Raw genomic sequence first — 18,977 nt, 5'->3', positions numbered from 1 at the left:
AAAAACAGTTTTACAGGGCATTCATCCACACAAGCATATATATCCATATCCATGTGTGACTAAGTGTGATTGTGGTAACATTTTGTCAACATTTAAAAGTCGTTTTTTGTTTTTCATTTGTGGCACAGATGTTCATTGTTGTCCGAAAAATATTAAAAACCCATCGTTGAGCCACACTGGTGTACTGGGTGACACATGCTTTTCAATATGATAAACATGAACATGCAATACATGTTGTTAATCTCTCATACGCTGTTCTGCTGCTTTGAAGGTTTTCGTGTGCTGCTTACTGGCACAACAAAACCACAGCAAAAACAGGGATAACTAAAGTATATGTATATAAGTTTATGACTTGACTTCACTGTACATGGCTGCCAATATTTGTATTGGTATAATACTTATATTTACAAATATCAATTGTGAGGTTTTTATAAAATGTATAATGTGTAAATTAGATATAAAGTATCTGTAACATATTATGGATATTGAATATTATAGAGATACCTTCATCATAGGCCACAGGGAGGGAGGACAGGATTCCTTCTGACCACCACAGGGTGTAGCTAAACACAGACAAGGCACACAAATATATTAGTACCTTCCAGGAAAGTTTCCACTGAATGTGCATTCTGCTCTCTGCACCATTGCACCTGGGCCTTCACATAATCTAGATATGAAAATTGGCTTGGCGAGACCACCTACTGTACAACTCCTGAATACATCAGCCCTTTTATTCAATAGAACCAATTTGAGTGAATGCCCTGATTATTATTTAGTGTGTGATGTGCTACTTAGGCGAGTTTGAGAGCAAAAGCTCAGTGTGTGGCTGCTGAATCCAATTCAGTTCTAGCCATGTTAATTTCTTAGAATAATGGCTGAGCTACCTTGGTCCATTGTGGCTGCATAAACTAGTTGGCCTAAAGCCGAAAACTAGGTCTACTTTTATGTAAGCATGAAGACATGAAAAGCAAATAACATGCATGCTATTACAACCTTACACACATGCACACAGATGACACACTTACTGTGGGTCAAAATATAGAGTGAAATACAAGTGTGTAAAGTGACAAAACAAACACGTTAGACAAAAAAATAACTGAAAATCGGTCAAAAGACCAGGCACAAAAAAACTGTTGCCTTGTTACGTAGTTCAAAAAATAGAGATACAACACAATCACGCCTCTTTTAGAGAAATAAAACATGATAATGATAATGCAGCTCAGCAATAATTCACCTTAAACACTGTTAAGGAAAAGCATATTCTTCTTGAACCAGACTTACTGAAAAGCTACCCTAAACCAGGAGGAGAGCAGCTGCAGTAATACAGACACTTTATTAAGGTGACACGGTAAAACATGGACCCTCAGACCCTCAGGAGTGTAACACACTCACATAATTACACATCAAGGCCAAAGCTGTGTGACCCCGATACTTCACCTTCCACATATAAAGAGGGCTTAATAGCAGCCAATTGGAATAACCACAAAATCAATCCAATCCCATAAAAGCCCATCCTCATTCTAATGCCAACAGCCTCCACACTTGTGGCAGACGTGCACCCTCTGCACTTAGAGAAAAAAAAAAGTCTTCACAAACAGCAGTACAGATGCTAATCTTTTGTAAATTGACTTCCCACTGAGCAATCACTTCAAAAACTAGCACACGAAAACACACTCAAAACATCATAAACAGCCTCAGTTGCTCTTAAACAGTTTGGTTTCATAAGCTTCTTATTTAGAATTGTGCATATACTGAATGTGCAGTAAGTATTTCTATTTTTGTATGAGACGTATGCACGTGCACCTGCGCCTGTCTAGGGGAAGGGCCATGGTGCTCCTCTGATGTAGGTAGAAGTCAGTGGGCAGCTCCCACAGATGTGGCTTGGACTCTGATGGCTGGTAGACTTGGAGAAACAGGTTGATGGCATCCTGTCTGTCAGCATCTGGACGAGCAAGATGGACACAATAAAGACGTGCACACACACAAGCACATAAATATCTACACCCCTTCATAATATTAATGCATGAGTTCCTAAAGAGAGAGCTCAGCAGCAATTCATGCTGAGAAGACAAAAACAAGATACTCAGAATATTATTAGGGCTGAACTCAGTCAACAGCACATTCTCACCTTGTTCACAGGAAACATACCAGCAAAAAGTGTCCGATCCACCTCTCATCAAAATGTTTGCCTGTGAGAGTGTGCCAAGATAATCTCTGTGAGTGTTAGTCTGTTCACCATGTGGCACGTGTTTTGTGTGTTGCCCAGTTTGGTGCCATTTAATCCATCCTCCAACTGGGAGGCCACGTGCGTGCGGCTCCAGCAGTCATGTCACATAATTAGAGACTAGACTGGGTTCTATTAAAGCCTGCTACCAAGCCTTTTCTCTAGGTAATTTTCAGCCTGGGGTTCATTCAGTACATCACGAGATACGAGTTATGCATGATCAGGGAGCATAATACACATGTGCAGCGGATGTCCTGGACAAAAAGCCCAATCTCAAAATACGTATTACGAATGAAATGCTTACAGTAAAAACCAGTAAACACTTTTCCTCCCTTTTCACTGTTGTCGTCAGTCATTGAAGTTTGCTTCAACCACTCAACAGGCACCAAAGCATATGTTAGTGGCTACTTTATGTTATAATTATGAGTCATAAAAGCATGCGTCATTTACCATAATGGTAGGTGTTCCTTTTTTCTCCTAAAGGTATCAGAAGCTACTCAAGATTGACTTTTGAGGACTTATTATGGAATCATAAAAATGGGTAATATTTGGGCTTTGAAAGGTTAATTTGCTCAAATTATTTCTCATTAATCTCCAGTTTGGTCTAGTTCTTTTTAAATTTCTGCCTAGAAGCTCTGTGAGGCTGTAATTTAGGAACGGAGGCTTTTTGAGCTAAATGCTAACGTCACCATGTTAATATACTCACATGATGATGTTTAAAAGCTTTAATGTTTTACCATATTTGTTTAGCATGTGAGCATTATTTGCTTATTTGCACTTAAAGCATACATGAGGCTCATAGGAATAGCATTAGTTCAGCGTTTTTAGCCATCAGCCTCTGATGATGCTGTCATTCCTGGGGGCCATACCACCAGCATGGCGTGTAAAGTGACAATTAAAAGAACTTACATTGTAATTGATATTAATATTAGTTTCCTGTTGTTAATCCTGGGTACAGACTCTTGCAGACATTAGCATATGGCATAGTAAATGTATGGGTAAAGCGGCTGTACATACTAGCTGGTACTAAAACCTAACAGTGCAACCTGATATACATTGTGTAAAGGTATTACTGAGTTTGTGTGCTGCATTAGATGAACCTTTCCCACTTGATATTTCAGTCTGAATAAAGAATCTGCTACCAGTACTTTCCTGGTTCTGTTTTCAATCGACAATGCCAACCAGTCATTAAGAAGCAAAGACAAAAGTCGGCTTTGTAGGTCAAGTAGTACAGATCTATTACTCCCGATTTATTATACTACACACAACCTTCATCTTCTTTTCTGGATCCAGTAATGCCACTCGTTGATGTGGAAAAGTCACATGTGTATTGTGAAAACACCCATGCACATTTTCATAAACCCACTCTATCAAACTATACACTACGGTGTCATTTAGAATTATTAGAAAACTGAATTGACAAGGCAAAACAAAGCCACTTTATGTAGGACAAATTCACAATGAATCTTGTTTGCAATTAAAAAGAGATGTAAAAACATCAGTCAATTTATGGCTTTCTCCAGACATTAATATCAGAAATGTCCCCAAAATATCCCTTTTGCAGCAACACTACAAATGTCGTTGAAATAGTTTCAAAATCCATTCTTTACCAATTATAGCACAGCACCATCATGGTAGTCTGGGAGCTAAGTATGCTGGTAAATCTTTAGCAGTGGATACTGAAATGGGTATGTCCATCATTTAAAAAAATCAGACCAGTGTTCTACTAACCCACAAAATTAAAATGAGTATTTTCAGTAACGTGGAAACCAATGAGCAATGGACCTCTGCAATAGCCAGCAATATGGATATGCTGCAGATGTTGTAAAGCAACCTTTCTCAAATCAGCTCCAATAATGTGCTGACTATGGAGATGGTCACATTGCATAAAACAGTGAGAAAAGTACTTCAGGGTTCTGACTGTGAGTGCAATATGGGGCTGTTTTCTTGTGTAAATATCCTTTGTGCGTGATATTGGCTAAATGTACCATATATTTATGCAAAGGCTGAGGTTATGTTTCTCCTTGTCCAACATAGGCAGATTCAGTCTGACAGGGTGTGGTGTACTGGAGAAGCTGTGGTTCTATATATTTGAATATAGATGAATTTATTTATATTAGTGCAGAAAGTATACGTGTAAGAGAAGCTTATTAAGATATGTGATTTGATGTGTACGTATAACACACACCTGAGAAAGCATTGCTGTAGTAGCGTGACAACGTCTGCATGATGTCTTTGGAGTGCTGAGTCCAGGGAGCGATCTTTCGGTAGGTCTTGACCCTGTGGACAAGCTGGGAACCGCCATACTGCAGTGACAGAGTGTCTCCGTGGTCCTCATACAGCTCCTCAAACAACCTGAAGTACACACACACACACACACATGCTGCTACTAGTCTTTATAACTTTAAGTGAACGGCTGCACACTAAGTTGTGTTCTCAGGTGTGGTACATATTGATATTATTATTATACATTGATACATACAAGAATTATAGTTGCCACCATTTGTTATTTTGCACAAAACACACAAACCAATTGTTTTTAGTATTTAACAGCACAACACTTACAAGGACTTAACAAAGCACCACACAAACACAGTTAAACACATGCATATTCCTTGTTGGCTGGTGCAAAACATAAAATAAGGAGCATTACCTCACACAGTCGGTATCAAACTGCAGCTTGGGCTTATCAATCATTCCTAGTGCATAAAGCTGATAGGCCAGTGCGCACTTCCCCACCATGAACTGGGCGGTATTGGTCCGGTCCAGACAGTCCACACAGTTGGTCCTCAACACACCGTTCTACAATAACCAAGACTTATGAAACTCACTGACAACACTTCGATCATCTACTATTTATGTATTTCTGACAGTCAGATAAAAACTTCATACAAATCTTTATACAACAATCCATGGTCAGACACAAACTATGTGAAAAGGCAATTACTAGATCATCAGTAGCATCAATGGCAATGACCTATTCATCTATTTACCTACTGTGAATGATGGCAATTCATTTTACAATATTACAGCTCAGATCATTCCAAGAAAATCACTGTATAGACAATCAAGGTTTCCATGAAAACACATAAAACCTCTCATTATGCACCTAGTGTAACTGCATTAGCCTAGTTTTGCTGTTGTATCAATGAACACGGGGCACCTTTAAAATAAACATTCTAGACAAAAGCTGTTTCCTTGGCCTAGATATCCAAGTACCATGAATTGATATGTGGGTTTATTAGCTTTTATGATTCAACTGACATGCAGTCTTTAATCTGCTATCTGATATTTATCTTTACATTTTGCCAGAGCAAAAACTGTAAATGAGTTACCAAGATGGTTAAGATATTAGGATTTTACCATGAAAATGGAATTGTGACATAAAGGTTTTATACTTCATACCTGGACTCGTCCGCTGTTTGTGATTTGTCCACCCAAATCTCCCCACCTGAAAAATTTGCATTTCATGTTACTAAGAGGACATAGAGCTGGAGATAAAATGTGGGCTCTGACTGGGCCACTCCAAAAGGTGGATTTTATGTCTTTCTGAAACAGTTTGACTTTGAAATCTAGGGTTAGTGTCCTGCTGCACCACCCAGCTTTTTCTCAGTCTTAGCTTGCAGGCAGCCACTCTCACATTATGCTGTATGTCCTGATAAACTTGGGAATTCATTTTCCCCTCCATGATGGCAAGCTGTCCACGTCCAGAGGCGGCACAACAGCCACAAAACTTTATGATCCCTCTACCACACTGGCATAATACTTCTTCTCAAATTAAACAAATGGGATATTGCACTTTAATTAGAGAGCTTTAGAGGCTCTAGAGGTCAATTTTCAAGACAAAAAACACTTTATGCTAAACTTTATGCAAAGCTAATGGGCTGTAAGCTGTAGCTTAATATTTAATGTATTTATGAGGGAGCAGTATCAATCTCTTCATCAAACACTTTAAAAAACACTAGATTTGTTGTTCCCTGAATCTTCAACTGCAGCTTTAAAATTAAAACATTGTTTATTCAGCCATTAAATTGTAAGTTTTTGATCACTAGTGAAAAATCAGTCCACCTCTGGCTCTGGACAATTAGTCCTTTTTTCCCCACAATTCAATAAACCTCTGACTATTCATCACTTTCTTTTTAAAGTGTTTTTCAAATAACACAGCAATAGGCAAGGGAAAGTCAGCAATAGGAAACAAACTGCCTCTAAATTGTTGCAAAGAGCTCTGAAAAGAAAATTCAATAGTTGTTAAATGCTGACTTTTAAAGCAAAGTGGATCTCTGCAGGGCATGAACTCAGTGAACTGACTGAGACCAAGGAGCCACGATGAGTTTAAACACATATCTGTCTGAGAAAATGTATGTCTTATTGTGAAGACAAAGTAAAAAAATCTGTGCTCATCATTTTTCACAAGTTATTTATGTATGTGATGGAGACAACAGTACACGTGCCAGAGGTGTTAGTGCATCTACATAAAAAAACTCTGTGTTTTCTGTGTGTGTGTACATCAGACTAGGAGCCTCAGCATGAGTGCGAAGTGAGAGTATATTACAAAGAAAGTCAGATAGTGTTGGGTTATGCAAAAGAAAGGGTAATAAATACAGGCCTTGGCATGGTCATTGGGTTATGTAACAGAATGGTAATGTTGGGTGAAAGTGATTAAGACATGCAGACAATGGAAGGGCCGTGCGCTGAGTACATGGACGGCAATCTACTCAGCTCATTAGCAGAAAACTCTCCACGACACAACTGCCTTCAGGCATAATTTCCATTATGAATTCAGATCTGAAGAGTAGCCAAATTAAACAGTTCGATAAATGTATGATTCTGAATATGTATGACACAAAAATAGATGATATTCTCACATGTAAGTCTTGATATGCAAATCCAGAACATATGGCAGGGTTTTCTTTGTTCACGTTTTCACATATCAGTGGCGCATAATCTGCAGCCTTATTTCATTTCAACCCAGTCTAACTCGTCTAGTTTTAACAGTTCACTTAGTAAGAACAAGCGTGCTATTAGGAGCCGAAAGATCTTAGTCACAAAGTGTTTTTGAACACGTTTTACATTAGCTGACTGTTTATTTCATATGGAAATATGACACAATAGTAGTTATGTGGTTTTCTGAACAATAAAGAATGAAAAATAGCAGAAACAGGTGCAATGTAGATGAAGAAGACTCACCTTTCATCTGGTCTGAGGATGTGACAGTAGAATTCGGATCGATTAATAAAGAAACCTGTTCTTTTAACCACGTTCTCTGCGATCATACTCAGACGGTCGAGAACATTGCACAACTTACTGAAAGAGAGAGAGAGAGAGAGAGAGAAATAGAAAGGTCAAACTAGTATTTGCTCTATAGCCAAGTCTGTAATATACAGATCCCATTATTTTAAAAACAGACACGGCACGGCACCCATCACAAATCACTGCCCTCCTCAACACATGTACAAAGAGATTCTCACCTTGATGAGAGGCAGATACTGTTTATGGTGATAACAATTTTACTACGTATCAAGAAAAATGATATAAAGATGAATTTTTAACTCTTTAATCCCACTTAGCCACTTCATTCTCCACACTATCTTAGACTAACTACTCCTTATGCGGTTGATCTGAAACCATCATACGGCAGTGTTTTAGACTGAGACTGATATTTTGAACGAATTACAAAAGCTGGTTTTCATTTATTGTCGCAACCTCTTGGTGTAGCGGGCCATGTCCCAAGCAATGTAGTCGATGCAGTGATCTGGGGGCAGGAACTGATTGAGGTTGATCACAGCTGGGTAGAGCTCTTCACTCAGAATCTTCTCATGTTTCCTTTTTTCACGCTTCTGTAACAGAGAGACACACACACACGCTATATCACATGTATGACTCTGGTTCTATCCAAACAGCAAGGTCCTATATTTTGGTGTTTGTTATGCACAGCTATGATTATGATACATTAGTATAAATGGCACACGAGGAGTTGAGCACAAATAAGAGAGATCCAGAGAAATCCATTCACATCTTTGTCTCACAGGCAAAGAACACATCTCTTCATAATTGTCTGCAAATTAATTCATTAAGCTAAACTAGACCGTTTAGAGTGGCTAGACAGAATCTACATTGAATAAAAAACACATGTGAAAGCAACATGGACAGGGAGCCTGATGAAAATTGAGGGAAACATGAATGTAGCTATATAGAGAGAGTCTTTGAGCTCCACAGTGCATATCACCTGAAAGCGGGGTTACAGATAATCCTGCAGCACAATAAAGACCTGAGGCACACAGCCAAGACAACACTGGAGCAGCTTCAGGACAAGTCTCTGTCCTTAGGTGGCACAGCCAAGACAATTTAAAGACCCAACCATAGGCAGTTGGAAGCTCCTCGTGTTGTAAAAGAAGAATTTACAGAAATAGGTTGCAATCAAATTAAACTGAACTAAAAAGCTTGACTCTTGCCACTTCTCATGGTAATAATCACTGACACACTTTCCAAATGATTCCTCTTGTACTGCTCTACCCCTCACTGTGCCTTTTTGACCCACCCTGGGCGTTAATCAGCTTGGATGCATCATTTAGCAGCTCACCACACATCCAGCAGTGACAAAGCAACACACAAGCCTTCAAATTACCACCGCACTTCCTCACCTAACGTCAGAGAGTCTTCCGCTTAGACACATACAGACACTCAACTTTCTAGACACAGAATGATAATAGAACGCGTGCTACATGTGCACATATAAAAGCACACGTGTTCAGTTCACAGGTAGAAACCAGCACATAAATGCCATCGCGATAATCATGGGTGTAGGTGTTCACATGTGTTCCAAATCATGAATGAATAAACGGTCGCACATACAGGAGAAGGCAGGTCGCGGACATTTTAATAGATGGAAATAAGCTCTGTAATTATTTTAATATACATAGTTAATCACAATAAAATGGTTTGTTAATTACGTCTTTTACGCTCTTCTAATGTTTTTACCACTTTCTTTCGTATGCAATGGTTTGGTGGTTGCTGCCATTTTGGAAATTTTTGTCTCAAAACTATTTGTTTTTGATCTTCACAACAAATTTTATTTTTGATTTTTAGATTATCACCGAACTCCAACAGTAATAAATACTTTTTGTGTTTTGTGTTTATGTGTGCAAAGGGTAAAAGTTATCTCCCACAAAACAAATTGACTCTAATTAAGTTAGCTGGTTGGAAAAATAATTCACATGCTAGGCCATGTGAACACTTACTCTCCTTCACTCTTCATATTTAAACTCAGAAACACGCAGCAACCTATGACAACATCAGAAGCCTATGTTGGCATTAACACAACCCTAGTCGCCACCATGGCAAAATGGACTGTCACGATTTTATGGTCAATTGCGAAATCTTTTTTCCTCTCTCACTGGGGTGAGAGAGAGGGTGTAGTGTATTAGTCAGGGGTCCCCTCCCTTACTCCCCACAGTCTGCAAATCACATGGCTGCAACTTGTGCGGACCTCTGCGCTCTATGATTGGTCCCTCGTCTCACGGCTCCCTTGTGAGTGACAACGTGAGTGTGAGAAAGCCAAGCTACAGAGTGTATGGCTGCGTGCCCAAGTGTGTCCATGCATGTGTATGCAAAAAGGCAATACAAACACTACTACTAGAGGGCTGGCTCAGATAGGACCATCTATAAACACAATGGGAAGAGAATTCAATATAATTTGGCATAAGCAATTCATGCAACCTTTAGTTACTTTTATTGTGGATTTTTAACATGACATGGAGTCTTGAAGTATGTTATTAGTGCAATTAGTGTTACACCTGTCAAAACGTCATCATTACCAGACCAGAACTCAGCCGCAAGACTCTTAACTAGAAAAATAACATGTCACCCCTGTCTTAGCTTCTTTGCACTGGCTCCCAGTATGTTTTAGGAAAACATTTAATATTGATTTTATTAATAGCATTAAAGCCCTGCATGGCTTTTCTTCCAGTTATATATCCCAGTTGTTAAAACCTTATGAACCGCCACCTAGCCTGAGATCCGCTGGTAGAGGTCTTCTGATTGTTCCCAGGTGACAGAGCTTTTGCAGTTAGAGCTCCCAAACTCTGGAATGACTTAGCTGAGGAAATAAGATCAGCTGACTCAGTAACATCTTTTAAATCTCTGCTTAAAACATACTTCTACTGAGGAGCCTTTTCTGATCTCCTTCAAATGAACTGATTATGTTTTTCTTTTGGAACTGGTTTTACAGAGGAAAACTATAGTTGATTGCTGTTGTTGTTGTTCTACGTGTTTATTGTTACTAGTTTGACTTGTCTGTCCCTTATTATTATTACCATTTTTTAGTTTAATTAACATTTAATGTTAGTTTTTCCTTATATAACAGCAAATTAATGGTTGATGCTTTTTTCAGAGCAACATAGTGAGTCTTTATGTATGTGTCTTCCCTGTCAGTGTTGCTGTGTGTTTTCAAGGCAATGCTGAGGGAGGATTTTCAAGGTAGTATTTCAACTGCTACCAATTACCAGCCATCAAGAAAATCTTATGTGATTACTAAAGTCTACACAGCAAACAACCAACCCATATAAATTGAGCGCTTGGGCAATTACACAATCACGCATCCTTATTAGATAACAACCTGATGAACGATTGCACCAACTGGGAATAATTCAATGGAACAATCCACATCAACAAATCACAAAGGTCCAGTTTAAATCAAATCGAGAAACAAGTCTTCTGTAAACTAAACTCCAGTATTTGCAACATTGTTTTATTAAGGTGATTCAGGCTAGGTTAAATGAACTGTAACATTTAAACAAAATATATGGAGCTTACAGTGAGTAAAGAAACAAATTAGGTGTGAACCCCTAAATGATATTATTAAGAAAAAGCTCACTGGCACCATCTGAAAAGATAGTGCCAATGCCCTGTACATTCACATCATTAGGTACACCTGTACACTCTAATGCAAACCAATACAGCAGCTGTGCCATAAATTCAACTTTTACAAGGTCAGAATTTTTTGTTGAAACTGTCAGAAAGGTGATGATTGCACCATGTTTATTATTGAGGTCATAAGTTTCATAAACATTTTCTGAGAAGATAGATTCTCATCATAAAGGTAAGTGCTTAAAATGCCAGCTAACCCGTTTATTTAATTTTATTATTGGATGGCCTATGCTATATGCATCGTCATGGCAAAAGTGGAAAAACCTCATAAAAAGAGTTTGTGCATGTGCGTTACCTTGACCAGGTTTAGGATGATGATAGGAGAGCCGAACCGCTGCAGCATCTGGTCAAAGTGCAGGGCAGCTACATGGGCATATGGGTCAGCCTGGTCCACTGAAAGACAAATCAAGCCAATTGATTTATCACATATCACCAAGTAGCTAAAAATCTTAGGACATTTGCAAATTTGAGAACAGATAAGCAAAAACAGACATTTTGAGAGGCTCAGAACTCAGTGGTTCAGATTAGATCAGAGGTTTGTGTTTCGGGGTATGATGCATGTTCAGCTAGTTGATATTAACAGAACCAGGTCTGTTTCATAAAGTCAATAAAAGTAGACACTAAGCTAAAAGTTACTGTCTGATCCCCGACTCTGGCCCGGCTTATTGTTCACTGTTTAGTATACTTACTTCCATTTTCATTATTCTATTAATTCTTTATTTTGTGTTTAATAACACTCATGGCTGGGCATCACACCTGCAGTTTGACATCAAATTGGATCAGTGAAGCAGCCAAAAGACAGATTGGAAGAAATAAGTCAGATTGTGCCAGAGTTCATGCAGTATGTCAGAACTGAAATGAATATTCCTTTGACCTAGAGATGTTGTAACCTGTGCTATTACCTAATCCAGACAGAAAAACAAACCTAGCATGAATAATTTTGTTGTTTTATTTAAATGTGCAGTAACTGAAAATCTGGAGAACTGAGAAAAAAAAAACATCTCAGAGAGAAAGTATGTCAACACCAAGGACAAACTGTCTCAAGCTACATACACACAGTCAACAATAATTGAAATTGGGCAACATTTTGGTAAATGCCAGATAAGGACTGTCATTAAGGATCAAAGTGTAGGCTGGATGATGAGGTAAGCTGATACACAGAGGGATCCTAGGGACACACTCAGCATCTCTATCTCACTCAGGTAAATGTCATCCAAGGATGAATTAAAGGGCAAACTGGGGGGAAAAGATTATGATTTAATACTGGCATTGTACAGATGCAAGCACCAGCGTCTTACTATGTATACACATACACAGAAGTGCACACAGCTGTCTCCAGTGTCATCAGCCTCTGGGACCTGATCGCCTCCCATTGTACCTGGTTTTGTGTTTTTATCTGGCTCATAATGACATGGAAGAATGGCTACAAAGATGAAAGAGAGGGCTGTCCTGCCTTCACCTACTGCCTTTTTACTTTCCTATCTCTTTGCCAGCAGTTGAGGAGCAAAGCCTCAGTATAAAGTCACTACTTTATTTGAACGTAGTTTTTCTGATTATATTTGTCTTCTGTCTTTAAAGGGTATTTCTGGGGCTGCACAGTGGCTACAATTAATAGCATAAGAAGAAATGTAAAACGTGAAAACAGACAGAATCAGCTGTAAAGAGCGGTCTCACATCGTATGGGGGGTTTTGGCATCATGGTGGAAATGTCCTGGGACCAGTAGAGTGGTACCGAACCTCGCACTTGGACGTACGAGGAATAACTTCCCGCTGTGAAAGACATAACTGAGGCATCATGGACAATCTGTTCCGTCTCCACCTCATTGGCCACATCCCCCTGGAAACAAAAGAAAAGTATGAACAACAACAAGGTTGATGAAGAAGAAACTCGCCCCAAGGTCCAGCTCATTTAACATGATCTTCATCAGCAAGTTGTTACAGAAGTGTAGATGTTAAAATGTCCATTTTCTATGGTGATGAAACACAGCTGTTCAGCTCGTTCAGTGTTTTAGAGATTTTGTTTATATCACATAATCTTTATCACTAAATAGACAAGGTACTCATCAAGAACAATTTCTTTAAGAGGTCACAAAACATTTCAATGTCTACAGCTCCATGAAAAGTCAAAGATCATGTTAGTGTTCCAGAGCTGCTGTTAATTGAAACTTGAAGTGAGATAAACTTTTCAGCAGTTTTTCCAATCCAAGAAAGAACTTTTAACATCTTTTTAACGTTAACTAATATCGGCTGCACCACATAGCTGCCGGCTTCTATGCTGGCTCACTGATGTGGCTTAAATGTAACATTAAGGACATTTATTATGGCTGTGGTTTCTCAAGGTCAAATGTCTGTGTGAAAGGGACCTATGAAAAGGTAAATCATAATAATATGCTTTATTTGGCGACACTCACAACAGCTGGAAATTGTATAAATTGTGTCTAATCACTTACTGTAGCAGTTCAAACTGAAAAAAAAGAAATTGTATGTTTGCACCCAAGTTTCTCCCTCCTTCCACCATACACCTAGACACCCACACATTGCACTCGTGCATGCTCAAGGAAGATGCTCAGGTCAAATTAACCCCCGTGATCATCCTGAGTCATCTCAATCATCACAGTGGTTCTCAGCCCTGCCTACACTATCTATTCTTCCCTGTTGCCTCGGCAACTGCTGTACCTCACAGTTGGCTCCTCTTTTAAGGAAGCGGGTCCCTGCAAATTTGCTGGAGCGCCTGGCAATGAGGGTGATGTGAACAGGTCGGCCGTAGATCAGGAGCTCTGTAGTTGGCAGGTCAAGGGGAAACCACGCTTACAGTATTACACAATGCAGACATATAGCACATATATAATTGATCTTATTTTATAATATTAAATTAGCCTTTTCTGTAGTCCCCCAAACCTCACAATTTAGTAGAAATACAATATAAGAGCCATTAGTACTAATGTCAAAATATTGAAATTAATATTTATACGCACAACACTTAAGATGACAAGCAGTTAGGATAATGGATGGATGGATATTCATTTTGTTGACATAATTATTGCAATTATTACCTAATTATATTATTTTGTAAACAACTGGCTAATATCTAATATTACACTAATAAAACTAATAACTTACTCTTCTCTATTCTTATTTTAGACTAACGACCTACTGGAGCATCCTGTATCTTCTTTAACATCAGCTATGTTGTTGATGCTACTATGCTGTTGGGGGGGTGTTGATGTTCCCACCTATAAATTTAACATAAAACATGAAAAGTTTGTTTCAAATTTGTTCCAAATCACAATTCATTTTAGAAATAACAACCGACTTTAAAAGCTCTTAATGTGTTTCTGTATATTTTTACCTACAGACCCCCCCTCTTATTGCTTCTTTTCAAATTTTCTTTGCTCTGCTTTGGTGTCTCCTCATCAGCAACAAATTTCAATATTTCCCTACTCCCCACCTCCTGCCATCGCACCCACTGGCCCTCTCATGCTCTCAGAAACACAGCACTGAAGGCCAATCTGTTTCCACCTATTTTTTTCAACTCAAAGCGCCCACACAATGTCTCTGTGTCAGCAAGCTGCCTGATAAGAGATGACAGTGGAAAGTGCACCCTAGCTTATCTACCTGCTGTGATTTATTGTGCAACATACAGACATTAGGTAAAAACCAAAATAACATTAAAATGATAATTCATTAACAACGGTTACTTCTTTTGAATGCAAAACGTCAACAAATGTATGCAGCTTAGTGTGATTTATGTAAAACAGACTTGATGGAAAATTGATAGAAATCTTTAGTATATATAACCTAAGGCAGATTTTTACTATAATAAATCAGTTTATTCAGCTTCAGTCAAGCTTAAATCACCTCTGCAGCAGTAACCAATGCATCAATACGACAAAAGCTTTGCAAAAAATCCATGGGAAATTACTCACATTGCATCTAATATAAATCTCCTTTATGCAGTTTATGTCTAGTCAAAAGTGGGTAGCTGTAGTGCACTGAAATGAAAGACCAAAAAATGTGTGCATGCATTTGCAAAACACCAGAGTCGACACGCCATGTATCTCATCTGATTTAATATGCACAATATCGCTGCCTTTTCCATGCAGATAACAGATGGACTGATTATGCAAGTGACAGTGTTTACATACTGTACCTGATAACCATTGATTAATTGCCATCAGGCTTGTTTTGCTAAAGTCCTAAAAACAAACACAAATTGCATCTGCAGTTTGGTGTTGAATCACACGCCCTTGTTCACAGTGTGATCCACGTGCTCCGATGGAGGCTGGGCACAGTTCAGCAAGTGATGCTGGGAAATGAGGGGGGGGATGTTGACAAAGAACGACATCCAGAGAAATGCAGCCGCCTCTTCTACTAGCGAGTGAACATTATTGCAGACAGACGTGTCTGGGAATTTAAATAATACTTTTTAATTATGTATTGACATACAGTATGTATGTACTGTACTGTTGTAGTATTCAAAAGAAGAACACAAGACAAGAAATTCACAGCTTTAACACAATTGACCCCACAGTGCTTAAAAGGATACTTGACTGGCCACAAAAGCCATGGATTATATACATGAGCCAGTCATGGTGCACTATGTCCTTGAATCGCTCCAGCAGCTTCCCATTCCACACGTACTTGTAGTACGGCTCATTCTGGAGTCCGTAAACCACTGTGGTGGAAGAGTAGGGACACATAAAACCTGTGGCTCACTGTACTGGCCTGACATCAGTCCAAATTATAAGTCAGAAAGCAACAAATGGAACAAAAGAAGATTAGCTGAGGTAAAACAGGACGTGGAAAAAGGGACTATTTAGAAACACGAATTAAGTTGATGTAACTGGGATTAATCCGATGTGATTGTATTACAATACATGTTATTAAAGTCAGAGGCAACGTCAGTCAAGGTAAGTAAAGCTACTTTTAGGTGAGTTTCAACAAAGCAAGGCAAAGTGGCAGCAAAGCAGAAACGAAGCTTCAGACAGCAGCAAACTGTGATTTTGCACTTTTTGTGGACATTAGTGGTAACAAGAAAAAAAACAAACAACAACAACAATTAAACTGACAATATTTTTAATTGAGTATGTCAAAAGCTAAATCACAGTAAAAAAAGACAACAGGCTATTCACTCTGTTCACACTAGTTTAGTTTCTCCTTTTTCCTCCTACCTCACACTTAAACTCACTCATTCGACCACTACCAGGGCTTCTGGATTACTAATGTTCCTCTTTCCATTTAACAACCAAACAAAGGAATACCATAGCCATCGATTATTTTCCACTCACCTTGCGTAGGCAAACCCTCATCTTCAAAGATGTCAAAGCTGTCCTGCTTGCTCTGTGTGTGCACTTCTTCCTCAGCGGAGGAAGCTTCTGACAACCACAGGTCATAAGGCCTCTGCAGTAAAGTCAGGTTGTACTGCAGCGAGTGGCTGAGGTCATAGCTGTAGCTACAGGGCACAACGGCAGTGTTATTTAAACAAAGTACAGACTGTACAGTACCATAATGAATTTAAAGATGTGGTCAATGTGATATTGACGTGGTACATTATCATGTGTATCATGTGTCATAATTAGTATTAACTGTGTCTATGTCTAAATAACAGACATAATAGAACAGACTTAAAGTGGCTCTCACTAAATATTTGGTCAATTTTCCAGGCTGTGTGCAGTATCCTTGTGATAACCAAGGTCACATTTCTCAAGAACTCACAAGTATTGCACACGAACAGCCCTGAGCTGAGTAAAATTTGTTTGATCTGAGTTCCAATTAGCTTCAAAGTGCAAATAGTGAACAGATGAAAAGATTGTGCAAAGAGAATGGTTGAATTTTTTTTATTAAATTCAAGTAATTTAACCTTGGCAGGTGCAGCAAATAACTATCTTAATAAGAAATGATGCTAGAAACCTGACACTCTTTGGATTTTAAATGTTTCAGTGTACACTTGATGGGTCAAGAGATGTGCACTATGATAACATTGTTTAAAAAAGCTTTTTTGTCTTACTGTACCTGAAGTAGAAGTTGCTGGAGAGGTCCACATTCTGAAAGATCCGCACATACCTAGAAGAGAAAAGCTCGGTCAGCCAAGTTTACACATCTAAAAGTCTTACTTTACTCATTTTTTATGTTATAAATCAACGTAAAAAGTAATTTTACCTAGAATTCAATTATCTTTTTAATTTCAATACATCAGAGGCAAGATTCATTGGACAAAGCATGAACAGCTTTCATTCAACCATATCAGATTTTAAATGGCAGCCTTAAAAGTTTAGAAAAGGAAGGCTGAGAACAAGACAGCACCTTGCTTCATCGGGATGTGTAACCCTGACTGAATCATTCGGGATGTAGATCATGCTTGTGTCTTCAATTTTGTATATGGAGTGGCCACCGATGTCAGCCACCTTTCTGCGTTTGGTGATCAGCACAATGTAGTACCCTTCAAGGAAACGTACAAACCCTGTGAAGAAAACAAAAAGTAGGAATTAGGTGCCTTTCATATTCTATTTACTGTCAAAGAACTTTTTTTTCCCAACTTTACTCGTAGTATAACTTGAGTTTCAGAAGTTCCCCTGCAGTTCAGAAAAAAAAAATCCTCTGAATAAGGTAAACTTAGATTATACAATCAAGTAAACAACTATATTTGCAGAAGTGGATCACAAGTGCTTGTGTGTCATGTGTCACTATATTACCTATACAATGAACAGTCTACCACAGATGCTAAATTAGAAATGAATAAAAAAAAGTCCTTGTACATTTAGAGTATTCACTGATAGCCCAGTGCCACCGTGTTGTAAACAGACTAATGAGGTTGTTGAGGTTCATATTATGCTTGCACATACAAAGAAAAGGCTACAAAGCAGATCTATATACTGTATGACGTCAAACTGCAGATACACAACAAACTCACCTTAAATACTGTATAATGATCAACACTACTGTGTATTTGAATCTAATGAATTGCATAGATTGAAACAAATAAAGTCACAAATTCAATTCCTAAGTCCGCCCGTTGTGATGCTTCCTGCCAGGGATGGGTCAGACTGACAAAACTGAAAGTGAATAAAAATATATTGAAAATAATGACACTCGTACACTGCAATAAGAAAGGTGGCGGGCAAATAGGCTCTCAGGATACACTGTACCCTATTCCATGTTAAAACAGTGACTTTGACAAAGACTCAGCTGCTGAACAAAAACAGCATTAGGGAACAGTGGAAAAAAGAATGTAATTTATTTATGCAGACGTCAGAATCTGTCTGTGTCAGTGTGACCAGGAGTTAGCCTCAACCATGATGCTGAATTTAACCTTAACAGTATAGTATTACATCACTTACTTAAATGGGAACAAGGTTAAATTTTATCATGGGTGGTTGTTATTTTATCCTGAAAATAACATGGCTAATAGAGTCTAGCAATTGCTAGTATCTTCCCTCATCAGAGTATATCACAGTATATGTGTACACACACAGGCACGGGGTGAACTATAAAGCTGAATGTCGAACCTTTGCAACTGTCTTTAACTGTATTTTTAGACATGTAGCTGTACCATGAACAGATTGCACACTTTATAGTATTCTGTATTAGAAATGCGATAATTAATATCTGGACATGTCCCCAAACAACCTGAGGTTGAGAATGAAATGAAAACTGATTATTGCAAATACTGGATATCTGATTTCCAATGGACCTACTATGTATAAAAAAACAAGTTATTCAGGTCAGTGTCCTTATTCACTGATGAAATGTACTTGTTTGGATGGTGTTTAGAGATCACTGCAGATTATTGTGCTGATTATGACACAATATATTGAGCATTTAATGAAGA

General features: G+C 38.5%; 1 protein-coding gene across 1 annotated transcript in view; it reads right to left on the bottom strand.

Moving 5' to 3' along the window:
- Positions 1–18,977, bottom strand: part of fig4a (FIG4 phosphoinositide 5-phosphatase a) — a 36,242-nt gene that overhangs the window by 12,364 nt on the left and 4,901 nt on the right. The window contains exons 5-18 of the mRNA XM_026341734.1: positions 17,453–17,609; positions 17,162–17,212; positions 16,438–16,601; positions 15,696–15,824; positions 13,826–13,926; positions 12,824–12,986; positions 11,445–11,542; positions 7,928–8,061; positions 7,412–7,528; positions 5,630–5,675; positions 4,878–5,026; positions 4,413–4,579; positions 1,804–1,942; positions 505–563 (exon numbers count right to left, since the gene is read on the bottom strand). Of these exons, the coding sequence (XP_026197519.1) occupies positions 505–563; positions 1,804–1,942; positions 4,413–4,579; positions 4,878–5,026; positions 5,630–5,675; positions 7,412–7,528; positions 7,928–8,061; positions 11,445–11,542; positions 12,824–12,986; positions 13,826–13,926; positions 15,696–15,824; positions 16,438–16,601; positions 17,162–17,212; positions 17,453–17,609 (1,674 nt within the window). The remainder of the gene's footprint in view (positions 1–504; positions 564–1,803; positions 1,943–4,412; positions 4,580–4,877; positions 5,027–5,629; positions 5,676–7,411; positions 7,529–7,927; positions 8,062–11,444; positions 11,543–12,823; positions 12,987–13,825; positions 13,927–15,695; positions 15,825–16,437; positions 16,602–17,161; positions 17,213–17,452; positions 17,610–18,977) is intronic.

The sequence above is a fragment of the Anabas testudineus genome, chromosome 24, assembly GCF_900324465.2.
Source record: "Anabas testudineus chromosome 24, fAnaTes1.2, whole genome shotgun sequence".
NCBI classification, from domain to species: domain Eukaryota; kingdom Metazoa; phylum Chordata; class Actinopteri; order Anabantiformes; family Anabantidae; genus Anabas; species Anabas testudineus.
This window is presented reverse-complemented; position numbering and strand designations above follow the sequence as displayed.